The sequence below is a fragment of the Trachemys scripta genome, chromosome 1 (genome assembly GCF_013100865.1).
Source record: "Trachemys scripta elegans isolate TJP31775 chromosome 1, CAS_Tse_1.0, whole genome shotgun sequence".
Classification (NCBI taxonomy): Eukaryota; Metazoa; Chordata; order Testudines; family Emydidae; genus Trachemys; species Trachemys scripta.
This window is the reverse complement of record NC_048298.1, coordinates 119,994,122-120,021,530: the sequence shown is the minus strand read 5'-3', so window position 1 is coordinate 120,021,530 and position 27,409 is coordinate 119,994,122. Positions and strand designations below refer to the sequence as shown.

Below are 27,409 nucleotides of genomic sequence, written 5' to 3'. Positions count from 1 at the left end.
CGGGCAGCACATTTCCATCTGACATCAGTAGGACCCTGTGCATGCATCCAAGAACCGAGTTTGGCCTGCATCATAATAATTAGCACACAAAGTACTATAAAAACTTTAACACACCCTTACGAATTTGCTGTGAGGTAGGTGAATATTAATTACACTTTACAGATAAGGAAGGTAAAGCAGGTTAGTGATTTGCCCAACCTCATAGAGAGGAGTCATTGTCAGACTAGGGGTATAGAACGGCTGCCGTATGAGGAGAGATTAATAAAACTGGGACTTTTCAGCTTGGAAAAGAGACAACTAAGTGTGTGGGGGGGGTATGATAGAGCTCTATAAAATCACGACTGGTGTGAAGAAATTAAATAAGGAAGTGTTATTTACTCTTTCTCATAACACAAGAACTAGGGGTCACCCAAATGAAATGAATAGGCAGCAGGTTTAAAACAAACAAAAGGAAGTATTTTTTCACACAACACACAGTCAACCTGTGGAACTCCTTGCCAGAGGATGTTGTGAAGGCCAAGACTATAACAGGGTTCAAAAAAGAACTAGATAAGTTCATGGAGGATAGGTCCATCAATGGCTATGAGCCAGGATGGGCAGGGATAATGTCCCTAGCCTCTGTTTGCCAGAAGCTGGGAATGGGCAACAGGGGATGGATCACTTGATGATTACCTGTTCTGTTCTTTCCCTCTGGGGCACCTGGCCTTGGCTACTGTCAGAAGATAGGATACTGGGCTAGATGGACCTTTGGTCTGACCCGGTATGGCCGTTCTTATGACTCGGCACTAAAATTTACAGATCCTGCTAACGGTGCTGATTTGGCCAGGACTGGACTGGAGATGAGTGTCTTGAGACTGCAGCAACTGCTCTAGTCTGGGGGCATTTTGTGTTAATCTCTTGCCTTTAAGGGATGTGGTATCGAATAGATTTGTGCAGATCATGGCAACTGCAGCTGTATTTCCACTCAGTGATCCAGCAAAGGCACCCACGCTCAGCCTCTAGCTCCTCAGCTGCTGCCTCTCTTGGGCATAGACCAACATCAATCTGAGCGGGTATTTCCAGACTGGACAGTTACCTTGCCTACACTGTGTCATTCCCAGCACAGACCAGTTGCCCTAGACACCTGCTTCCCTTCTCTTCAGAGATGTATAAACAGTGCAATTGTTACAGAAATAAATTACCACGCAGCTCTTTCTGAGAGAATCCAGTCTGAGCTAATATATGAATACCTCTCCACGGGCAGTGGCTTGAAAGGGTTGGTATTGGAGGAAACACATTCGCATCCCCCTCCCTTTTAGTGAAGGCACGTGCAATGCCACAATAATATAGAAAGGATGTAGAGAAACTAGAAAGGATCCAGAGGTGAGCAACAAAGATGATTAAAGGGGTGGATTGGAAGTCATATAAGCAAAGGCTAAAGGAGCTGGGAATGTTTAGTTTGGCAAAGAGGAGATTGAGGGGGGACATGATAGCAGTCTTCAAATACTTGTGAGACTGCTATAAAAAAGATGGGGAAAAGTTGTTCTCTCTTGCCACAGAGGGCAGGACAAGGGGCAATGGGTTCAAACTACAGCACAGCAGATTTAGATTAAATCTCAGGACAAACTTCCCTAACTGTAAGAACAGTAGGACAATGGAACAAACTGCCTAGGGAGGTTGTGGAAGCTCCTTCACTGGAGGTTTTCAAAAGGAGGCTGGATAGCCATCTGTCTTAGATGGTTTAGATACAACAAATCCTGCATCTTGGCAGAGGGTTCGACTAGATGACCTTTGCGGTCCCTTCTAACCCTATGATTCTATAAAACATACACAATTGCATTTGTAATACAATGTATTCAAAAGGTGTTAACCCTAGTTCAGTAAGGTTTAACTTAACTCAATAAAGTTTATTTTAATTCCATAAGGTTTATTCAGTATATTACGGAACATTTGTCAGTCTGTCACAGTGAAAGCTTGGAATCTGGAGGTTCTACCAGCACTGAAATAACTATTCACCAAGTGACTGCTCCCAGAAGTGTGAGAAAAGCCTTCATTTGCAATAAAAGGCACTGTGATATAAACTGTGGGAACCAAGACTCGTAAACATAATCCCAGTTTTGATGCTCATTTAGGATTATCTCCACAGCGAGTTAGTGTGTGGCAAGCTAGTGCACTATAGATTCACAGCCTGATTTGCTGTGTAATAACAACCTGAGTAGAAAAGCCCTTGATGTATGTCCTTAAGCAAATCACTTAACTTCTCTGCATCAGTTTCATCAAGTGCTTACCTACTTTACAGAGGTGTTGTGTGGCTTACTTGATGTCTGCATAGTACTTTGAGGAAGTAAAATGCTGCTTTATGGGTTCAGGAATGATACTTCAGTTTCAGTAACTGCAAACCTGGAGCATGAACAATCTTCATTTAACAACATTTCAGTTGCAGGAGGTGACTGACTCAGAGGTGCACTGAATTATAATCGCCACATTTCTGAAGGAGCATCCTCCTAGTTACTGCCATGTTAACTCAGAGTTGTTATGTTAATAAAACCCTAAGAACTATGATGAACAACTTCTGCCTGGATATGTATTTAATGCCATAGATATTTAGGAGGTCATGCAACTGCAGATGTAAATGTTTTGGACTCTGTCCAGTGCATACTATGTGTTGTTTTGTTGCCGTTAAAGAGTATTTGTAATGTGTTAGGCCTTGTCTACACAAACAAGTTTAGAAACTGATGTAGTTAAACTGATGCAGTCCCCTTGTGTAGACACTTTTAAATCAGTTTAAAGAGTGCCATATATTGATCTAGCTTAAGTCAATTCCTTGATCACTTGATAGTGGTTGTCTACATGAAAAAATAGTACCATTTTAACGAAAGCATTGATTTGAATCAATTTAGCCAACCTCACATAAAAGGCGATGTGGTTCCTCTTAAATCAATGGTACCCAGACATGTCAATTTATTTTAAATTGGCTAGAAATAGATTTAAGCTAAAATAAAATGAGGCACTCTTAAACTAAAATGAGTGTGTGTACACAGAGGTGTACTGGTTCAACTAAGTCTGTTTTAAAAACCATTTAAATTCAGCCAGAGCAATATCTATATGTAGACACAGCCTCAATTGATACAAAGTGTTGTTAACCCACTTTGGTGTCCACACTAGGGCCTGGTCCCCACTAACCCCCCACTTCGGACTAAGGTATGCAAATTCAGCTACGTTAATAACGTAGCTGAATTCGAAGTACCTTAGTCCGAACTTACCACGGGTCCAGACGCGGCAGGGAGGCTCCCCCGTCCATGCCGCGTACTCCTCTCGCCGAGCTGGAGTACCGGCGTCAACGGCGAGCACTTCCGGGATCGATTCAGGATCGATTTATCGCATCTAAATCAGACACGATAAATCGATCCCAGAACATCAATTGCCTGCCGCCGGACCCTCCGGTAAGTGTAGACGTACCCAAAGGGACTGTTCCTATTTAACTACATCCGTGTCTACATTAACTTAATTAAATCAGTTCAACTTTCATGTGTAGACAAGGTTTAAGATTTAGGTTTGCAAAACAAAGATCAACTGACTCAGAAGACTCAATATTCGTTCAAAGGCTTTCCCTGCAAGGAAAGTGCCAGCTACAGACTTTACACAGGTCTAAAGCCACGAGGAGGCATTTTGATGTGTCTGTGGCAGATTCAAACAACTGAAAGATATTTCAAAGCACAAATGCTAACTTACGTTTCTTCACAGACCAGCACTGTGGAGGGGAACTTGGAGATTATACAGGCTATATCGAGTCTCCCAATTATCCTGGTGACTACCCAGCTAATGTTGAATGCATTTGGAATATAAATCCACCCCCGAAGAGGCGAATACTCATTGTGGTTCCTGAGATATTTCTTCCAATTGAAGATGAGTGCGGTGATGTTTTAGTAATGAGAAAAAGTGGTAAGTTGCCAGTCACGAGCCATTTAAATATTTACATCAAGGAGTCTGAGTGGAATGTCCACATGGAATGGACAAATGTCCAAAAATTATTTTTCCAGCAGCTCAGTCCGACGTTATTACAAGAGCTTTTCAGTGAACTGGAACAGCAAGTTGTGGCTAGTGCTAAAACAGAATACTTTAATAATAAAGTCAATGTGTTAATTATCATCAAAAAGTGTCTCGGATGAATCAGAAGACACACAATGTAGTCTTGTCTGGCCAGATCCTCAGGCAGTGTAAACCAGTGAAGATCCGTGGAAGTCACTGGAACTATGCCAATTTATACCAACTGAGGAGCTAGCCAATCATCTCTAAAATTATTCTCATAAGTTTCCAGTCCAAGTATTCTATCTGTGCAGTAATGAAGAAAGAGGTTGTTAATTTAACTGCATATTGTTATGTTTCCCCAAGTTTTCCTAGAATTTCTGTTTAGCCTACAGATAAGTGCCATGACACCTCCCCTGTGATTTTGTAATATTTATCACAAGCAGCATCAGGCCTGGTCAGTACTGACTTGGAGGTTTCCATCCAGTACTTAGGTGCTTCAGGAAGTGTGTTAGGAGGAAGACATCACATACAGAATTGTTGAGTCAGCATGATGCCATGAGGCCATCTTGAGCCGTTTCCTTGTGGATGAGATGTAAAATCCAAGTGTTTGCCACTTGTGGGCATTAAGGATCCAATGGCAAGGGCAGAGATGTTAACCCCAGAGTCTTCTTACCAAATTCATGTTGAAAGGATTTAAATTCTGCATTCCTTAATTCTCTGCTATTATTGCTGCTTAATACGCTGATTATTTCATTCTCATCTTGTGTGCCCCACGTGTGTCATCCGCACATTGTCTCTCATCTCAGACTTTGGGCTAGTCTACAAGTACAGCACTTCAATGGCGCAGCTGCAACACTGTAGTGCTTTAGTGAAGATGCTACTACACTGACGGGAGAGCTTCTCAGATCAGCATAGTTAATCCACCTCTGCGAGAGGCGGTAGCTGTGTCGACGGGAGAAGCTCTCCCATCAACATAGCGCTGTCTACACCAGGGGTTAGGTTGGTAGAACTACATCGCTCATGCGGTGTGGATTTTTCACATCCCTGAGCAATGTAGTTATACTGATGTACGTTTGTAGTGTAGACAGGCCTTAGACCAGGGCTCTCTGTTTCTTACATGTTTGTACAGTGCCTAGCACAATATGGCCTCTAGGTGTTACTGCAATACAACTAAGAAGTAATAATAATAATAACATTAGTTTTAATTCTTCACTTGTATGGCATTGTTGTGTGTTGTTACATAGATGCCCCAGAAGTCGCCGCTTTTCAGTAACGTGTGAAATTTTCTGTGTATATAAAGACTGAGAAGTGCTTTAAGCTCCTTCCATGAGGAAAGTCACTCTACTAATATATTATCTCATCCCATGCTAACAATGTACTAGTCTTTACTGTGCATTCCATTTGCTGATTGCCCTCATTGAAAATAGCAAAATGGGGTCTGTTTGGTCCCTGCATACAAAGTTAATTTCTCTACATCTGAAGTTGGGACTACAAATGGATTACTGTCATCTAGCCTTCCCCTCTTCAAATTTTTCCCTAAGCCTTCAGTTTCTGTTTACCTTTTAATTAACTCTCTACAAAGCACGAAGAGGGACCATGTGTGAAAGATGTGATTTTTAAATCAGCTGTATTGAGTAACAGTCTATTTTAATTAGTACCATAGTTTCAACAGCTTTTGATACTTAAGGATTTATATTTACAGTCCTGTATCTCTGATTAGTACAAAGTGAGTTCTTATCTGCTCTTTTTAAAGAGAACGATGTTATAATTAACGAGATCATTCTGTAAGAGCCAAACAATTGACATACCAGTCTCACGGACTCACAGGACTCGTGTTCTCTTGCGGCTCTGTACGGTCCCTGGGAGGAACCCCCTTCAGTGTGACAGCCCTTCTCAGGGGTCCACTCTCTCTCTCAGGGGTAAGCGATAGGCCCCTCCGCCTCCTGGAACCACACCTCTCTGAGCCTTCAGCACACCTGTCTCTCGCCGTGGGTCCCCTCAAGGAGTCCACTCACTCTGGACCCCCGTGGCCTCCACTCCCAGAGAGAATAATGCCACCCCCCAATTTCTAGACTGGAGTGACTCTCAGCCAGTATAAAACAGAGGGTTTTATTGAGCGTCTGAACGCAGCATAGGAAGCTCTCAGGGCCTCAGGCCTAACCTCCCTCAGACAGTATATCTAGGTCACTCCTGCATCCATGTGGGCTCTGGCTGCTCTCTCTCCCCCATCCAGAAACCCCCTTCTTCCAGCTGAGCAACCAGTATCACCTTCCCGCATGCCCTACCTCTCTCCTTTGTCTTCTGTCCCAGGCCACCTGGGCCTCCTCTCCTCTCATCCGTGCTTTGTTTCCCCACTGGGTGGAACCAGCTGGTCAGGCCACCGGGGTCCTCTCTCCTCAGCTAATTGTCCTCCCACGGGCCCGAACCTGGTGTGACTTCGAGCTGGACCTCCCAGTCACCAGTCACTGGGATATCCATTCTCCAGGCCATTGTCCAGGATCCCAACTGCCAGGCAAGGTCACCACTGGTCCTCTGTAACAACAAGCTCCCTCTCTCACCATCTCGTTAAACAAATAACACCCAGGGAAACTGAGTCCCACACACTCTGCATGCAAACCATTGAAAAAACAAGGAAATCCCCCACTTCGTCACAACCAACCCAGTGGTCCATCAAGTCCCGCATCCTGGTTCCAACACTGTTCAAGGCTGGGTGCTTCAGGGAAAAAGCCTTCACTGCCAATAATGCTCCTACAGGAACAGTAATACTAAAATATTGAAGGAAATTTCTTCTTATGCCCAGAAGTATGAGAATAGTTCTTCAAATGTTTATCCTAGCTCCTGTAACTTCACATGCTATTTTTATTATGGAAGTGCTGGTCATGGTTCCTTAGTTAAGGTTGAATTGAGTTGTGTTCTTCAAGCAGTAATCCAACCATTTTATTAGAATACAGCATTTATTCTTTGAATACAATCTTAACTCTGCTCTGTAGTGACTCCATAAAAAAGGGGAAAAATAATGTAATTAAAATCAATTTAATCTAATCCAGGATTTTAAACTCTTTTATATGCTAATCTTAATTGTATGGTTATTACATAGCATCACTACAGGGCACAGTTAAGCCTGTTGGGAGCTTTCACTGTGCATTTCTGTACCTTAGCATGTTTGGCTTTCTCTCACATTTCACCTTGCCTCTGAATTTCTTGGTTTTGTAAGACTTGTTTGGGGGATAATTACAATATCCCTGTAATGTTGTTACCGTTAAGTTATTGATAGGTGCTCAGTCTTAACTCCCGGTTAACATTGATTCTATCTGGGAACTCATTTAGGGCCTGATTCAAATCCCACTGAAGTCAATAGGACTGTTAACACTAACTTCAATAGGAATCAGATCAGCTCCATAAAACCTAATTCTTTTTTTAAACTTACAACAGTAATGTAATGTCCTATATTATCCTGTGGATATGAATTCTACAGATCACTTTTAAACTAGGTAAAAATGCCTACTTTTTAAACACTGGCTTCTCCTTAGGGCTGCCATCTGCTATGTTATTTGTGGGATCTGAAGCACTGTCACTGCTTCTTGGGGTGTTTGTGGGGTCCTTCCTCGTTCCCCAAAATGTCAGTTGCAGTGTGATGATTTGCTCTAATATGATGGCCAATATGGTGCCATCAGACTAACTACCAAAGTTGGGAGTCTTATGAGCTTGTCTTCGAGAATAAGCTCTTTGGGGCAGGGACTGCCTCTTTCTAATACGTTTGGATAGTGCTTAGCACACTGTGCCCTATCTCCTTGGCATATAAGTCATAATAATTAGATCTGGTTGAAATTTTTTTGATGAAAACAGCATTTTCCGTCAAAAAACTGTTGTGTTCAAATCAAAATATTCCATAGGAGCATGTCAATTTTGACAGAATTGTTGATAGAAAGGTTACTAAATGATTCATGATCGAAATGGAGTATTTTCATTTTGACGTTTGTGTTTTGTTTTGATTTTTCCATTTCATTTTGGCTTTAATATCTAATACTTCATAAATATTGAATATGATCACAGTTTTTTGATATTGAAACAAAATTTTTACTTAAGGTTGCTTTGATATTTCTGAAGCAAAATATTTTGGAATTTCCATTGCACACAATATTTCAAAATTTCAAAAAGGGAAGGTTATGTTACAAAGATCTTTCATTTATTTACTTATTTTTCTAGCCTCCCCTACGTCAATTACCACATATGAAACATGTCAGACTTATGAGAGACCAATAGCATTTACCTCCAGATCACGAAAGCTATGGATTCAGTTCAAATCAAATGAGGGAAACAGTGGCAAAGGATTTCAAGTCCCATATGTGACATATGATGGTAAGACTGCAGTCATTTTCCATCTCTGTGTTATATCTGAATTTAGAAACCTGTGTGTCTGAATCTATCTTGTACTGACTGGAGCTGGGAAATGGGAAGGATAAAGAACTTGATGTGACTCATTTTTGTTTTTTCAGTGAATTATTCTAGTGCTGACTGTCAAAAGTTTTGGGTCTTCTTCCATGTTTTTCCCTTTTTTTATTTTTAGGTCTATACCTAAGATGTATTACCTTTTCTTATTCTTACTCCAACAAGATATATACAGAACCCTTTGAGTCTGAGCCTGCTACCATTAAAGCCAGTGAAACTCTTTGTTAATCATTGTTTATCATCATGATAATGAGAATACTATTGATAATAGCTCTTTGTTTATAGAAAGTCCATTCATGAAGGCCTATTGGTGCCCAAGAAAATATAATTAAAAATATGACTTTGTTGAAAAACAAAGCTAGCATAGACAAATAATTCCAGTGGAAACTGAAATCTCCAATAACTAACCAGCTCTCATTTGCAACATACAATAAAGAAAATCATCAGCAACCCTTATAAAACTAACCAAAGTCTTGATCTTCATCTGGAAATATGTCAAAGATGCCTCTTTGGCATATATTCAAGGGGAAATTTCCTTTTAAAACAGGGGCGTAGCATCCAGGCCCACCCAACTCTGAGCAGGGCTGTAGTGTTGCCACAGCGGCATGGAGCACCCCTTGGGCACCTGAAATCCAGGACGGAGCTATGCGCCCGCCCTTCAGAAAGCTATGCTCCGGCAGCTCTGCCTTGCCTTTTTGAGCTGCCCAATGTGCATGCCCAGCTCGGCAGGTGAATCCCTGTGTCTGGGGGAACCGGGCTAGAAAGAGGGCATGGCGTCGAGGGAGAAGCTGAGCTACGCTACTGTTTTAAAAGTATGGAGGAATTTCTTCATTAGCGCATGTCTTTTCCCAAACACTAATGCAATTTTCTGAATTGTTAGTCAGTCTGGAATTAGGTTGGGGATGCGGGAGGTGATTTAAAGGTCAAGAGGAGAGATGGTCTGGAGGCACGGGTCTGGGAGTCAGAAGATATGGAACCTATTCCTGGCTGGGTCACCGACTTCCCATATAACCTTGACAAGTCACTTATTATCTCTGTGCCACAGTTTCTTTATCTGTAAAATGTGGATAATAATACTTACCTGCCTTATAAAAGGTTTTGTGAAGCTAAATTAACATTTATAAAGAAAACCGAGAACCTCAGTTGGAAGGCAGTATAGAGCTCAAAGTACTAAGTTGATTATATTAAATTGCCGTGGTACTGGAGTCACTGAATGAGTATAAAACTAAATTTGCTTCTCAAATGCTTTCTGGCTAGTTAGCAGCTGTCTGGATACTAACCTCTGTGATGGTATCACAAACTGTTGCTTATCAGCTCCTTAACTCTTTATTTTTCAGAGGATTACCAACAGCTGATAGAAGACATTGTTCGAGATGGACGATTATATGCATCAGAAAATCATCAAGAAATTCTAAAAGTATGTCCACTTTCCTTTAGCTAAGCAAGGCCAACTATTCAGTTTACTGACACATACGTAGACTATGTTAGTGCTAAGATAAGAGTTCCAGCTCTAGCTAGCTGGCATCACTGAGTCTGTTAGTCACCATGTTCAGGATTTGAGAACAAAATTCTGCGCCAATATTTTTCCTTCCCCACATGCATAGCTATGAAAAATATTGGAATTCAGATTAGCAATAGAGCTCTAATTAACAGGTAAGGAGGAGGCAATTTATAAAGACGTGTTAATGTCTGTATAATCTTTGTACTTGAACTAAAAGAATGAAACTGCCAACAGGAACAAAGGAATAGAATATTCCATAAAGAGCTTCCCCTCACATGCACCTTCTGTGGATAGCACTAGTCAATCAGCGCAGTTGGCTTCTGAATTCTCTACATTTAGCCCAAGTGTTAACGGGGCCAAGCTGCAAAATTCCAACCCAAATGCAAAAATCCTGGGAGACTGTGAATCGTTAGTTATGATGTTTGGATCCCCTGGTTTGGTTTGGGCCCATGCTACTGACATGACAGAAGTGCTACACAGGGGTTAGAATTGGTGGTTGTATGAAGATATTAGTAGGGAAGTGGCTATACAAATGAACTCATGTTATGTCACTATGATGGTGACTGTGCAAATACTGCTCCAGCCCATGGGAACTGTGAAGGCTCAGCAGCTTTGAAAATCAGGTCCTTCGTGCAGGGATTGCCATGGACATAGGCCATCAGGCAAGTGCAGCAGCTGGAATGATTTACTTCATCTTTCAGGGAACTATGAGGTGTATGCTCTGAGGTGTCTGATGGTCTGATTTAACCTAAACTAATGTCCAGACTCTCCCTAGGGGAAGCTAGAAACATTTCTATCATGTATCGTTTTGGCCGGATCATGCCGTTCTTTCTGCTTCAGGAAGAATTCTGGACCTAAGGAAAGTCCTTCCAAAGATGCTGTCTCCCTCCCCCCCACCCCCACCCCCTGTGCAATATTTCTCGCTTTGGGATTACTTCAGAAACTAACTGTGAAAAGGCATTTGTCTGTCAATGTATTGCCAGTGAGCAGTGGGAAGCCTGGTTTCACTAGCTATTTGTTTTTCATCCCCAGCGGATTGGTCCCACTCCTGTCTGAGGCTCACCTGACATGTCACATGTAGCTTTGAATCAATTGGATACACTTTGGCAACACTTGTCTGGCTTGCCATGCCCATGAAGCAGATTGGATTGAATTGGCTGCGTACTGCTAGTTTAGCACCTATTTAAGGCTCCAGTTCGGCAAAGAACTTAAGCATTTGACTAACTTTAAGCACGAGTAGTCTTATTGACTTTAATGGGACTACTCACATGCTTAAAGTTGAGCATGTTCTTATGTACATTGCTGAATCAGGACCTAAATAAGCTGCTCAATTACGTACTAATATATCAGTAGAAGAGTTAATCTGTCAAGGAAAGGTATTGTTTGAACACACTCTTCAGTGTGAATGTGGCACTTATTTAAATGAGTCACGGAGCTAGATTTATATACATGTAACAAAAAGTATCTATCCAAACAGTTGTCTTGTCTCAACAAGACTCACCCACATCACACACCGCTAAGAAAGTGAATTTGTTTTTTAAAAAGGTCGAAGAGGAAAGGTTGGAAGCCACAGCAAACAAAGCAACACAAAAGACAAAACTCAGTGTTTCTGCTGTAAAACCACAAACCTGTGAGAGTAAATACGTGGCCTGGAGTGACAGGAATTATTATCCCAAAGAAAGGGAAGAGAATGCAAAGGCCTAACTATTGTTACAGACGTGGTGAAAAACCCCTGTCCCATGTTGAACAAAACCATGCCCTGTGTTCTCCAGGCAAATTGCTAGAAGCTGTAATTCCATTTTACTGAGCATTTTGTTAATTATTATGATTGTATCTCCCCTGAAGATATCTTTGTATATTACCACCTGCTTGCAATGACTTACAGCAATAAATATTACAGAAACTTTATGAAAAGCGGTTGCTGTACATGTACAACTGCCACCTCTCAAACATTAATAAGAGTAGTTTGAAGACACCAGTAAATTAGGTTTGTGTCACCTCCATCTACTTTGATTTATTTTTGTTCCTGTTAATTCCCCTATCCTGTGCATTTGATCACAGAGTGTGCTTAGGGTTTCCAGGCATCCACTTTTAGACCAGAACGGCCGGTTGAAAAGGGACCCTGGTGGCTCCTGTCAGCACCACTGACTTGGCTGTTAAAAGTCCGGTCAGTGGAGCAGCGGGGCTGCGGCAGACTCCCTGCCTGCCCTGGCTCCACACAGCTCCTGGGAAGCAGCCAGCATGTCCCTCTGGCTTCGGGGTGGCCACAGGGGCTCACGTGCTGCCCCCGCCCCGAGCATCAGCTCCACAGTTCCCATTGGCCAGGAACCGCGGCCAATGGGACCTGCAGGGGCAGCACCTGTGGGCGAGGGCAGCACGCAGAGCCCCCTGGTCCCTCCACCTACGAGCAGGACATGCCAGCCGCTTATGGGAGCCGCTTGAGATAAGCGCCACCCGGAGTCTGCACCCCGAACAGGGACAGCTGAACTTCCCACTGCTCAGTTCCTTTGTCTCTTCAGGTACTTTCAGCAGTCAATCTTCTTGGGCTGGAAGGCAATGGAGAAGAGTCCTGTTTGCCTTACTCCCCAGTCTTAAATAGAATTTACATAAGGCGGGAAGCCTTTGTTTCCAGTGGGAAAGTACCAGCAGTGTCCGAGGTGGTGTTTAGTACCAGGTGACATGACCACATGACCTTGTAGTGTCAAAGCAATGTCCCAGGAGGCTTCTCAGGAAGGAGAGAGATTAGTATCTTCAAAGTCTTATTGTTTCTTCCTAATGGCCCATCAAGGCTGATGGCCTGTTTTCTGGTGGATATTTCCCAAGTACACGTCCAGTTGTAATTCTTACAAAGCCAATATTCCTAACTTTAGATACAGAAATGATACATACATGCAAATTGGTTAATCACATTCAGTAAATTATAACCTTTCCAATGATACCTTTACAAGACCCATCTTGCATAAAATATATCTCAGTTGTGCCATATCCATATCATAAGCATATTTCCATAAAGAATATGGGGTGTAACGTCACAAGAGTGAGCAACTGAGGGAGGGGGGATGGAGTGAGCGGGGGTGGGGTCTTGGAGAAGGAGTGGGACAGAGGTGTGGCCTCAGGGAAAGGGTGGGGCGAGGGCAGGGCAAGGGTGTTTGGTTTTTTGCAAATGGAAAGTTGGCAATCCTAACTGTGCCAGGTGACACTGTCCACTTAAGGCTCCTGAGGTCAGGTGAGGTCAATTTGAATCAGATACACTATGACCTTTAATCACTGCTGTAAATTGGTGTTGTTGGTTCCTTTGCATGTCAGGGCTTGGCTACTCTTGCGAGTTACAGCGCAATAAAGGAGCCCCGGGCGCCCGAGCTCACTCCCCGTCCACAGTGACAAGGCACGTAGAGCGCTCTGACTCCGCGGCTGCAGTGCTGCTGGTACTCCACCTCGGAGAGTGGAATAACATTTGCTGCGCCTTGGCTACAAAACCCGGGCGTCAGTGTGAACAAGGTGTTGGGTTACTGCGCTCTGATCGGCCTCCGGAAACATCCCATAATCCCCTTAAGTCAAGTGGCCACACTTGTCATTGTTTTGAACTCCTGTAGGAATGCAGAAATGCCCTTTCAAAGCTCCAATATGCATCCGAAGAAGTGGGCTGTAGTCCACGAAAGCTTATGCTCTAATAAATTTGTTAGTCTCTAAGGTGCCACAAGTACTCCTGTTCTTTTTGCGGATACAGACTAACACGGCTGCTACTCTGAAACTTTTCAAAGCTCCGTTTCTGACAGCCGGCATGCAAGCCATTACTGTGGAATGCTGTGTGTGAGAGAGAGAGAGGCGGGGGGAGGGGGAGGTTTGCTGCTGTCTGACATGCTCTCAGCCCCCCAAAACCCCAGTCTCTTTCCCTCACATACACACGTCACACTCCTCCCCACTCCACCCCCCAGTTGAAAAGCACATTGCAGTCACTTGCATGCTGGGCTAGCTGCCCATATGCACTGCTCCCAATGCCGCTGCAAGTGCCGCAGATGTGGCCACGCCAGTGCGCTTGCAGCTGTCAGTGTGGACAGACTGCAGTGCTTTCCTTACTGTGCTCTCCGAAGGCGGGTTTAACTCACAGCGCTCTACATCTGCAAGTGTAGCCATGCCCTCAATTTTGTCTGTCCACGCTCAGATGTCTGAACTTGGATTTTTTTGGAAGGTTATATCTGCTAAAATACCCACTGGTGTGGACTCCCTGGCCAAATCCCCAGGCCTCTTCCACTGTCCCCCTTCCAAAATGTTCCTCTCTGCTAGCTCAACCAATCATCATCCTGCCTTTCCTGCAAACACAGATCACCCAGACCAGTTCCACAACATACAGGACTTTCCAAAACCTTTCTTGGAGCCTGCAGATTTGGCCTTCCTTGAGTTCTTACAGAAGGGGAAAAACTAGGGTAGTGGCTGAAAGATAAAAAGCTTGCTGTGTTTAATGTCAACAGGGTAGGTACAGTAGTTTAATATGCTGCATCTAGAGTGACCTTTGTGTCTAGAGGTTTAAATAGTTACTAGTGAGAGGAACTGTGCTCAGCTGATGTTACCCTGGACCCAAACCATCTATACGACAAAGGCACTTAGTCCGCTTAAAATCTAGTCAATTTTTTAAAAGTGAGACAAAAGTAGTTTCATGTCCTACTCCTGCCCTTGAGTCCTCAAGACAAATTCTGTAAATTTTTCACAACCAAATTTTCCTTTTTGTCTACATGCTTTTCACTCCCATGTTGCTGTGTGAAAGACCCAAACAATCAACAGGGGAAATAAACTGACAGACTATTTGGGCAAAGCAAATGTCAAATGGACAAAACAAAGGAAATGAAAAAACAGGGGAAAACACTGGCTGAAATCCTGGCTTCATTTAGGTCAGTGGGAAATTTGCCACTGACTTCAATGAGGCCAAAAATTCACCCTTTGTTTTTTTTTCCGAATCTCTTGAATTGATAAGAGGTGTTACCACACAATGTTAGACAGAGGTCTGATTTTTAAGTTCATAGTGTCTATTAAGTGACTGCAGTAAGAAGGCAACAATGGGCATTCATTCACACTCCTGGTGGGCCAAGAGGGCAGAATGACATCCTCCACTGTTGTTTGTAGGCCAGATTCCCACCTGCAAAGTACAGATACACTGTCAGAGAGGACAAGGGGGGAGGGATAGTTCAGTGGTTTGAGCATTGGCCTGCTAAACCCAGGGTTGTGAGCTCAATCCTTGAGGGGGCCACTTAGGGATCTGGGGCAAAATCAGTATTTAGTCCTGCTAGTGAAGGCAGGGGGCTGGACTTGATGACCTTTCAGGGTCCCTTCTAGTTCTATGAGATAGGTATATCTCCATAACTAAGTATACTATCGCTTTCTACAAAATGCATTGCTGAAGGTGTAAGGAAAGATCCAGTGTGGTCTACCACCTAGGAAGGTCTATAAATTGGGAGACTTCCATGATGTGGCTGACATATAATAACTGTTTTCATGAAAAGAGGCCAGCTGCCTGCTGAAATGAAGTGTATTAGCAGGAATAAAAAATACACTGGCTCACTCACAAAGACTGTTGCTCTGGGTTCATGACACTTTACCTCTCTGCCAGCTTTTGTGCTACTTTCCTCCACATCAGAACTGGGATATCATGCCATTCTCTTCCAAAGATCACCAGCCACGCAAGCTGGTAATATCACCATATTACTGCAATATATAGCTGACCTCTGCAGCCCAGTAGCCCCAGCTCAGCCTCTGCCGTGGGGTAAACCTACTTCTTGCCATGTACACATGAGATGTTTTCAGGGAGGAGCTGGTCCATCATCTTTGCCAACTCCCCATTTTCCTGGTCAAGGGTATGCCTGTAACCTGAGCCCATGAGGCCTTTCATTGACACTCTTCCCAGACCAATAGATACCACATATGACTGTGCTCCAGTGTCATTCAGAAAGGATCCCAGGCCACAAACCTGGCTGTAATAACAGCCCAGGTAATCGCACTCCATTATCAGGCCCATGGGTGCTGGAACAATTTGTATAGTGGGGATGCTGAGAGCCATTTAACTAAACTGTAGACTCTGTACATTATGGAAATCACTTCAAGCCAGGGGTGCAGTAGCACCCCTAGTTCCAGCACCTGTGATCAGGCAGTCTCTCCTGATATGCCCAGCCTAGCTGCATCAGAAGGACAGAAGCACTCTCCCTAGATTGCAGGATTGACTGGAGTAGCCCTGCTAGAACCTGTGTATCCTCCTGTTTCAAGTTACTTGGGACTCTCTCCCATCAAGAACTTCCCTGAAACTTCCCAGATTGGGGTATCCCTTCTTCCGGTCTCCCCCGATGAGACACTCCTAGTCTGCCAGACCATTCAGGCCACTTGGCTCCTTCAGCTGCCATGATTTTCTGTATGGAATTAGTCTCTGGGCATAACCACTGGGCAGCAAAGTGCCAGAACCTCTGAGCCTGTGGTCATGCTCTATGCAGGAATGGTTCAGCCTTGAAATGGTGCCAGTACATCTCTGAAGTCAGTCCCAGTCTATCCATGATGGCAGCCTTCACCATAGGATATGAGCCCACCTGCTCGTCACTTGCCACTCGGTTGGCTGCCTGCGCCTCACCCGTCAGAAACAGTGCTATGGGGGCTCCCCAAGTAGGCTCTTGCCAGCCACTCATTCAAGGGTACAGAGGAAAGACTGCAGGTCATCCTCTGGCCCCCAACTTTGCCAGGCCAGGGACCAGGCAGCCTAAGCTACTCTTTCCAGTAGAAGCGAAAGTCCCCAGAACTCCATGGCCTAGCTGCTTCCACAGCCACTCTTGTTGCTATAATTGGGCCTCTGCCACCACCGCTGAGTGACAAAGTGTGCCCCCTTCTGTTTCTGCAGGCTCTCCATCAATTGCAGGAGGACAGCTGGGTCTGCTGCTATTCCTGCTACCACAGTAGCACAGTTAACTGCTGCTGCACCATCATCAACAGACATATCACCTTCTCCATCTTTCCTGATTACCCAAACTGGGTGGGGTGTCAGTCAATAGTCACATTTCCCCTTATCTCCAGTGGCCGATCACCGACCTGCATGTTCCAATACGTGCTATAGCATGTTCTGACCACAGCACCCTCTTGCAGTATTGTAGAGTACAGCAGCCACTCAGCCTCAGTTTCCCAGCTGCTCCATCCAGCCCCCTACTCCTTCTGAGTTAGCTTTCCAGCTACGTCTCTTACAGGTCTATCCTCCCAGGGCACTCAAAATCACAGCAAATATGAAGCAACATAAACTCTTCCCGTTTCTCTGGGAGATCTGCTAGGCACCAGTCTTCCCCAGTGCCTGGCCCTAGCTAGCTGCCTCTCCCATAGTGAGAGCGCTACATCTGCTCTCTGTGTCTGCTTCTTCCAACTGAGCAGCGCTCTTATTTTTAAGCCCCTCCCTGAAAGCTTGTCTCCTGCTCCAGGTGTCTCTGTTTGGGCTGATTGGGCCTTTGGTACCCGTTAACCTCTTCCTGCCTTGTGGGCGGTTTGTGTGCCCCATTAGTCCTGCATGAGAGTAATAATATAGGGCCCGTTGTACTCCAGTGTAAGTGCATTGCTATTACTCCTCATTTACGCTTGTGTTCGGGCCCCCATCCAATGCCTGTTGAAGTCCCTGGGGATATTTCTATTGACTTCAATGCGTGTTGGATCATATCCCGAGCAAGATCAAAATTGACTTAGAAATTACAAAATATAAAGTGAGTCAGGAACTGCTTCAAATCATGCCATGTCTCTGGTGGCCAATGTTCATTGTTATATGCCTAGAAGAGATGGTGAATTGATGAGTTCAGTCTTGACATCACAAAATAACCACCGAAGACATCACAAAATAACCACCAACCACAACTGGCATTTTGGAGGCCCAGTCCTCCAAGGATTTGGTCAGTGAGATTTGAGGTCCCTCAGGCCCTGTCTCGCTTTAGTTACATGTGTAAGGTTTGACATATGCCTAAGTACTGTGCTGAATCGGGGCATACTATTGCCCTTATTGTACACATTTTGTGATTAACAAGATGCTTGAATGCATCAACCTGGCCCCTACCATAAGCACTAATTACACGTGTTAAAATGGAGAAGTTAGTAAACTGCCTATGGTATAATATGCAACAAGCAACATGGACTTGAGCATGCTTAACCTGCTTTGCCTAATGGTAACTTTTGCCAAAGAAAATCATAGTGAACATTGATTTTAAAAATTGTGCAAAAACTAACACAATCACAACATGTGTCTAATATATACTTTGTCTCTCCTAGGACAAGAAATTGATCAAAGCTCTCTTTGATGTATTGGCACATCCTCAAAACTATTTCAAGTACACAGCACAAGAGTCAAAGGAGATGTTCCCACGATCATTTATAAAGCTACTGCGATCAAAAGTTTCCAGATTTCTACGACCATACAAATAGCTTCCTAGTGATATTCAATTTGGGGTTATTTTGCATTCCTGTCAAATATTGTATTTTACTCCACAGTAGAAACATTTGCTAATTGGAAGGCTATTTTTTTGCAGTCTTTATTTTCAATTATATATTGAAGAATAAGTATAATGTTTTATAATTGTTAAAAGCCAATATTCTGAATGGGATTTTTACTTCAAAGAAGATACTTGTGGATCCTTGAGTGCATCCAATTGAAGATCCAAATTTGTGTCTGCACTAGTGTGTCTTCATGTTTCATTTGAAAATGTTTGTTTTAAAAAATATATTTTCTAAGCCTTTTTATTTTCTAGCGAAAATAGTTTTCTTCTAAGCAAAGAAGAAACCTATTCGAACTGGTTAAACAAACTACCTGTTTTGTGATAGAAAGGAGTATGTAGCATAAATACTATTTGGATTTTGAATTGCACTTGAACTTTATATTTGAAATTTTAGAAGAAAACAAAAAAAATCTAAATTTTGTTATTTCCCATTTGTGGTTTTGTGGAGACTTTGTTCTAGTATAAACCAAAAAAAGGAAGAAAAAAAAAGAAAAAAAAGGAAATGGATGTATAATTTTGTTTTATGGATTATACAAGATTGAATCCCATGCCCTCTCTGTTTTATCTGCCCTATTATAGCCTTCTTCAAAGGTCTACCACTACCTGTCCTGCTGCGGATACAGTCATGGAATTTTGTGTGCCATTGGGTCTCTTTGAAGACTTTTACAATAGGGTGGATGAGAAACAAAGAAAAAAAAGTAGTAGTCCGTTTTTCTTTTCCTTATTAGAGCATCTAATTAAGTACAATATATAAATATATAAATATATACTTCTATTTGTGGGTACATTAGTAATATTATCTTTAGTTACTGTAAATATTACTCAGGCTTAAATCTCTACTCCCACGCACAGTATTTACTCGTATCTATTTGTGACTTCACTTAGATGATTAAATAACTTCTCCGAGTGCTTGTAACTTCTGTTTATCCCAAACTGAAGTATCTTTGAATTTTATGATACAAGAAAAGAATAACTTTCACTTAGACAGTCTTGTCAAGCATAAATTATTCGGTGGAAGGATGAGAGATTTTAGTTAATGTAAAATTCATTATTTTGCTAACTACTTTACAATATCTCATTCAGCAAATAGTCCTATTCTTCCTCCTTATTCAGGTACTCCTTATGTCAAAATCAATGGGAGTTACTCCTGAGAAAGGGGCAATGAATAGGACTTCAGGAGAGATTAACTTTTACATTAGATTTGTCATCACCAAATCATTACAGAAATATACCTCTTGTATAAGCCAAATTTCTAAAGGGGAAAAAACAGAAATAATTTTTGCAATCCATTTTAAATATTTTTAAATTAATTAAATATACACTAGTAGCCTGATCCTGCATTCCTTGGGCACCCAAAACTCCCACTTACTTCAGTAGCAGATTCACACCTAAAACATCCATTAGCTTCACAGGAACATAAGAAATTTCCATAGTAGGTCAGATTAGCGGCCATCTTCTGGCAGCAGCAAGTACTAGATGCATACAAAGAAGGTGCAAGAATCCTGTAATCCCCATCAGTTTACTGACATAACAGTGGATTTCAATGAGAGATTGTATATTTTTGTTAGCACCACAGCCACTTCATTTTTCAGTTCCTTCAGAACTCTTGGATGTGTACCGCCTGGGGATTTGTTTAATCTACTAGGGAAGTTCACCACCTTCCCCTTCGTCCCTCCTCTTTATTATCTAAGGAGAGTAGGTGTCACCCCAATATCTCTTGTGGTGAAGACTGTGGCAAATAAATCATTTAACTTTGCTTCTCTGCTGCTCCCTTATCTCTCTGATAATCCAAGAGACCTATGAATTCTCTCAAAGACTTTGTGCTTCTGATATATACTTTAGAGATGTTTTACACTAATTTATATGCATATGTTTTTATGTCTGGCTAATCGCTCTTCAAACTCCCATTTGGCTTTCTTAATTTCCCATTTACGTTTTACTGGCAATAGTTTCCGTTCCTTTCTCCTGGCTACAGTTGAGCTGGATTGCCATTTCCGGAACGATACCTGTTTGGTTTGAATCCCTTTTTTTAATCTGGCCATTTAGCCTTCTGGGGGAGAGGGAAGTTGCCTTTTTTCCTGTTTGTTCTGTTATAGTGTGCTGAAATGTCACCAGGCTGATTTTAAGTTCTTCATTTTTGTTTGAAGGGCCTTTTTGAGTTGCTTCCTCTTTTTTAAGGAAAATTCTCCTTTCAGAATTGAATGTCATTGTGCTCGCTTTTATAAGATCTCTTCCTCAAGGATGATAAACTTAGGCTGGGTCTACACTACCCGCCTGAATCGGCGGGTAGAAATCGACCTCTCGGGGATCAATTTATCGCGTTCCGTTGGGACGCGACAATCGATCCCCGAATCGACGCTCTTACTCCACCAGCGGAGGTGGTAGTAAGCACCGTCGACGGGAAGCCGCAGAGGTCGATTTTGCCGCCGTCCTCACAGCGGGGTAAGTCGGCTGCGATACGTCGAATTCAGCTACGCTATTCACGTAGCTGAATTTGCGTATCTTAAATCGACCGCCCCCGTAGTGTAGATGTAGCCTTAATTTTTTAACTGATCGCTATTGCCTAGTAGGAGTCCAAGGATGGGTGTCCCGAGGGATGTATGATCAGTGCTCGTCCTAGTGCATTTGTAGAATGGAAAAACCATTTGCTAAATGTAGGGAGGCAGGGGCTAGTAGAAATGCTAATAATTATACATAGTTTGTACAATAAAGTGCAGTGGATAATATGAGAATCTATATAGATGATCACAAATATGCATGTATAAATCTGAAAGCTCAAAGACAACTACAAAGAAACATAGTATTTCAGAGTGATGTGAACATTGCAAAGGTGTCCCAGAGGTTATCCAAAATGGTTGAACTGGTCATGATTACCGTAATGCAATTTAAAGATATTGGAAAACTGACTGAAATTCTCAGAAGAAGACATATAATTTAAAGAAATGAAATAACACCATGATTTCCTGAAGGCTGCACATTGTTCTCTGAACTTTCAAACTGCATTTCTCAGTCTAAGGAAATAAGTCTGGGTCTAATGCTGAGCAGTACTAAATGTCTCATGCAGACTATGCGGCACCTAAAACTCCCATTCAGCAACTCGCAGGATTGGTCCCAACATCACTGTAAAATATTACTGGCCTGCAGGGCAAATGATCTTTTTTGCAACACAGCGCAAGGTAATTTCCCTTGCAGGTCAGGAATCCCTTTGTAGTGCAGTAACATTTTTAGGGCTTTCAATTACACTGGTATGAAGCCAGGACAAGGGCGTGTCTACACTAGGGAGTTGCCCTGATCACAGCCATTGGCGGCCAGCCAACAGTATAGCTGCACTAGTGGAAACCACTAGCGGAAGCAAGCTAAACTATGATTTGCACTGGTGCAGTTTACCCCAGCTTAAAATGGCTATGCTACACTGGTGCTTATTGTAGTTTAACTTGTCTACAGTATAGGTTTGTACTGATGCACCTACTCTGGTGTCTGGCCATTAACTGCTGCAATCCCCAGTATAGACCAGGCCTAACTCTGAGGATGCCTTCCGTTCAGGGCCGGCTCCAGGCACCAGCCTAGCAAGCAGGTGCCTGGGGCAGCCGATGAAGAGAGAGGCAGCACGTCCGGCCGTTCGGCGGCGGGGCCGTCACTCCCTCTCGGAGCGAAGGACCTGCTGCCGAATTGCCACCATAGAATTAAGTGGCGGTAGAGCTGCCGCCGCTTGCAATCGCAGCTTTTTTTTTTTTTTTTTTTCTCTGCTTGGGGCAGCAAAAACACTAGAGCCAGCCCTGCCTCCATTACATGGATGCAACACTTATTGATTTGTTCCCACGTAATAAGGGTAGAATTTGCGTCATTGATTGTGCTGCAATCAAGAGAACAATTTGGCCATTACAAGTATATAGCTGACATACTGAATGTTTCTTATACTGTATATGTAGAAAATCATATATTTTATGTGATGTTTGCGTTTCTCCTTAGAAATGTGACAGGCAGATGTGCAAATTTCTAATGAAAAAAGTTAGCGTCAAGTGGTAGATAATATTTTCTAAGCAGATTTGGGATTCTTGTTGTTAATGCAAGCTGGTTTTCATAAAAACACATATAATATTTCACTTATATGATAAAAGTAAAAATTGCTATTAAAAATCCCCATCCAAAAGTATGGTATGAATTTCAGAGCTGTGTGAGGGCTTTGAAAAACCAGGTTGGTGACTTATATTGGCAAAAACTGTCATTCATCAAATAGAATATGGTGCCACATTAATGTGAGTTGCGCTTCTTATTTGTGAATGTTTGTATTTTAATTGACAGCAGTCACAGAATGATATGGCAGTTTGTCAGAACATGTCACCATTCAGTAACAGCAGCAGAGCAAGAAATGTCTTGTTTTGTAGGTGGAGATAAGCTATCAAAATTCTGAGACTCAAAGCACATGGGAGAAATGGGGGCATTAATGATGCTTCCCTCTTCATGAGAGAGGCACCTTCATAATACCAAAAAATAAGAGATTCAAAATTGTAAATTGCAGGTGTGAAAAAAATGGTAGGTCTTACCTAAATAGAGAATATTGCATCTAAATCTAGTGCGACAAATGGTCTCCCATTTATGGCTTCACGTGTTACTACAGGGCAATTGAAAAATGTATTAATTTGTGATGACCTAATTCCATATCCATAAATGACCTTTTTTTTTTTTTTGTTCAATTTGAAAATGTTCTTATGTTTAAAAGCTGAACACCGGTAGCACTTATTTTTTTAAATCTCTCCTCCTACCCTACATTCTGCACTTATTGTTTTAGGGGGATGGTAATGAATCATCCCTAATTATTCTTCATCTCCTACAAAAATGACAGACTGAGTATACTTTCTGTGATCTTGTAGACTGCAATAATTAGAAGTTGCTGGATAATAATGCCAAAATCATCATATTTACTAATTGTTAATAACTGTTATGGGGTAGGCATGTGGGTTTCATTTGAGCACAGCCAGAAACAGGGCACTAAATTCAATGGGCCAGATCCTCAGCTGAGTATTGCCTTCAATGGAGTTACAACAATTTAAACCAGCTGAGAAGCTAACTCAGTAAGACTGAATTTTTAACTTTTGATATATTCCTTCATCCTACCATCTTTCCCTACTTTCCTCCCTCTGTCATACCCAAGTTGCTTGTACACAAACGATCTCCCTTTCTAAAACACTTTTTCTCTTTTTTCCTTATCTTTTTGTTTTGTTTTGTTTTGCCCCAGAGAGTAAAGTCAAAGCACTCTATGGTATAATTATTGGAGGTGAGGCCAAACCACGAGAACACGCGCAAACTTTGTGGAAACGTTAAATCTGAAGCTGGCTCTGTAATTTGCCACTCGTTCCAAACCCTCTAACAGGTCTGAAGCAAAGCCCTGTATTTGAACTTCCCAATCTTTAGGAAGTTTTGAATCCAGATCTGGATATTATGCCTGCTGCATATGTCCAGTAATTCTGTTTCTATGGGAATGATTGTGCTATCAGAAGATGATGTACTTTTATTTATTACCTCTGTCATAAATCTTCTCTAGACATGGAAAGTCATGACATACAAAGTCTATACTCCATGGGCTGACAGACTGTACATCCAAAAGGCTGTTAGTGAGTCCTTAACAACTGAAGTGGGTTGGTAGAAAGAATTGAGAAGCTTTAAGTGAAAAGCATCCTGTTCTTACACTGAATCTTAGAAAGAGGGAGAGCCATATGCTGCATCCATGAAATTCTTCAGTAATTGAGTTCATTTATACCAGCTGCCACAGTAAATGCTATTCTTCCCTCATTGGTGAGAGAATTGTTGGAAAATGGGTCTATCTGCCAAACCTTGAAATTTAAACAGGATCAAAGCTATTTCTATGAGTGACGAAAGAATGTTCTGCAAATCTTTGAATTTAATATATCGAATGATACAATACTGAAGAAAGGAACTATAAAAAGGCACTGGCCCTGATTCTTGTCTCACACCAATTTTACACCACAGTAACTTCACTGATTTAGTGAATTTACTCCTGTTTTACACTGGCTTAAGCGAGAGGAGAATTGGGCCCAGCATTTTCAGAGAGTCTGCAGTTTGATTTATTAGATGGCTTCTAATAAGCACGGTTGATTTTTTCAGTCCTATGTCATACAAGTAGGACTAAGAAAAGATTTTGATGCCATGTGAGCAAATTATCCAAAATAATTAAAATTCCAAACTAGAAAGGCTCCCTTGTTAATTTACCCAACATATTTGAATTTATTATTTCAACCATTTTTATAAATAAACCAGGATTAACTATTGTGGATAGCTACCTTCAAAATAATCTTTAAGAGTGAAAGCAGCATTGTGATTCATAGTCTACTAGAACTGCTACATCAACTGGTCTTTGACTTTACTGATGTCTGGATTCTGACTAACTTTTAATGCTCTTTAAAAAAAAATCTGGGATGAAATCCTGACCCCATTGAAGTCAATGGCAAAGCTCCCATTGACTTCAGTGGAGCTAAAGAGCCGGACCTACAGATATAATTACACATATTAGTGTGATGGTTTCATCTAACTGCTGTTTTCACCGTTTAAACTATCATTTGATGGGAATGTCAGTAACTGGGAAAGTTCTATAGAATCTCAGCACATTGAGACTTTTGATAATTATTTAGCTAGTTTTCTAGGATGAGAGAATGTTGTGAGCACTTGAAGAAAAAAAAAAAGAAAGATTTTTGTCTTCCACTAGAATTGTTTTTGGAAGAAGGGAAATTACTGTAAAATAATGTGACCTTATTCCTCAATTTTGGGCTTGGATGCAAAAGAAATCTCTCTCTCTCTTTCTCTCTCATATCACATTTTCCATTTGAACAGAAATGTACAGGAAGATTAACTCTTTAAGGCAAAGAATTGTCATCTAAGTATCTGAATATATACAATTCCAGTTAACTATTTCATTTATTTATTCTGTTTCTACAATTAGTTATTAATCTTTAAAATTAATGTGTAATATACAACAATCAAAATGTACAGTGTTACCTTTAGATGTAATAATTTAAACCATCTGTATTCAGAAAGCTGAGATAACAAGTTTAAATACATACGAACTTTTGCAATTGGGTTTCAACTTTTGCTTATGTATGGCACTGATTCTACTTTTAGAGACAATAACTATGAGTACTATTCTATGGCATTTTAGGAATATTCAGTGCACTGTATTTTAAATGACTGTAGTAAAGGAGTAACTTTAATTTAACATTTGCATTGTTTTCATTTAGTGACTGTAGCTTTATACTTCCACAGCATACCCAGAAATGTGTACTCCAAGAAATACAGCTGAATTACTCATCACAAAATAATCTTCCACATTCAGGAAAACAACAAACAGCTCTGTTTAACAAATTTTTATTTTAATGAATGAGAAACATCTTGTCTTTTTTAGGGTTTTTTTTATTGTTTTTCTTTTTAACATTTTTTTTACTTAAAATTACTTTGTAAATATGTTTTTTCTGCATTTTATATCTTGGAAATACTGCTAATTTGCATTGACAGCAGTGGTTACTGAAATGTGAGGATTAAAAAGTTACATTAGGGCCTGGGTTGCATTTAGTCAGTTGCAAGATTCATTTATACAGTTAGTCCTATTATTCATGCAGTCTCCCTGGGATCATAACAAAGGTCTTCTGGGGCAATATAGCCTGCTAGTTGCGGTAGCAGTGACTATCAATTACCATTCTGAAGTGCTTACTATTTTCGTAACATAAAGAAAATGTATGTTAAAGTTAGCGTTAGCTCTTATTAATGGGAAAAAATAAAGTCCAGAAACAAAAAGGGGATTCAAAACATTATGCCCAATATAGTACAGAGATCAGGAAAAGTACAATATATCTGTGTGACTTGGTTGCCGTGGAAGTGGTAAAACTACGCATTGGTCCTGACCTGGGAGTCCTTAATCAGGCAAAACTGCCACTAAGGTCAGTGAGAGTTTTCCTGATTAAAGTCAACTATATCCTTTATATGTTAAACAGGAACTTCTGTTAGGCTAGACCTGGGGGGGAAATTACTGGTAATGTAATACTGTTTTATGTACTGTTTTGCTGTTTATAGATCACTGGGCATGAGTGATGATTTGAACTAAATCCTTGTAGATGCTGCTGGTGAGGCTAAGGTTTATTACCTATGTAAATTATGTACAAACAGCTATTTCCATATGAATTGTACTATGTTAGTTAGAGCAAAAATAGTGAATAACTGTACAAAGTTTGATACTTAGAAAATAAAATACAGTGGTCTGAGCTTTACCGACATTTTAACAAAACTGCCAGATTCAGTAGTAGAAAATGTTGTTGTAAATGTATCTTATCTGACTCTACATTTCCCTTTGCCTCTGTATATCAATAGCTTTGTTTTCTATGTCAAAGCTCAAAATGAAGCATGTAATAAAACTTTTGCTAGAATCACTTTCAAATAAACAGAAATGGAATACACGCTCTCTACTCCTCTCATCCTTGTGCCTGGGCAAACAGTGCAGGCGGAGGCATAGTGCAGAGAACAATCAGATGAGAAAACTTTTTTTTTTAATAATGTCATTTTTATATCTTTGGCTAATCTGCACTGGTGGACAATGAGGAGCTTCTTGATACCCAGACAGCAGGCAGAGTTCATTAATGTTGAGCACAACAGACTTGTTTCTTACAGATATCCTGCAAGTGGTGATCTGGTAGTCACAGGTGTCCCCTCCATGTTTTCTCCATGGTAAAAAAGCCCCAGAGATGCCACATTTACTCTCTTCATATTTGGGTCTTGGTTATTTTAGAAGATGTGGGGGAGTGTGTAGCAGTCATGGCCAGGGGAGAGCCACGGACATCACCCCCTCCAATAACCTTAGAATTTCCTTGCATAAAGTAATTCTGACGTTATCAGGTTTACATCACGTGGATTCCGACACCATATTTTCAGACTCCCCTCAGCGGATGAGTTGGCCCAG

At 41.6% G+C, this 27,409-nt stretch overlaps 1 protein-coding gene across 4 annotated transcripts in view; it reads left to right on the top strand.

Annotated features, from left to right (window-relative positions):
* Positions 1–20,742, top strand: part of SCUBE1 (signal peptide, CUB domain and EGF like domain containing 1) — a 295,072-nt gene extending 274,330 nt beyond the window's left edge. For all 4 annotated transcript variants that reach the window (XM_034783550.1, XM_034783551.1, XM_034783542.1 and 1 more), the window contains 4 exons: positions 3,724–3,921; positions 8,215–8,367; positions 9,795–9,874; positions 18,227–20,742. In XM_034783550.1, coding sequence (XP_034639441.1) covers positions 3,724–3,921; positions 8,215–8,367; positions 9,795–9,874; positions 18,227–18,379 — 584 coding nt within the window. In that variant the 3' untranslated portion in view covers positions 18,380–20,742. The remainder of the gene's footprint in view (positions 1–3,723; positions 3,922–8,214; positions 8,368–9,794; positions 9,875–18,226) is intronic.
* Positions 20,743–27,409: the final 6,667 nt, after the last annotated feature.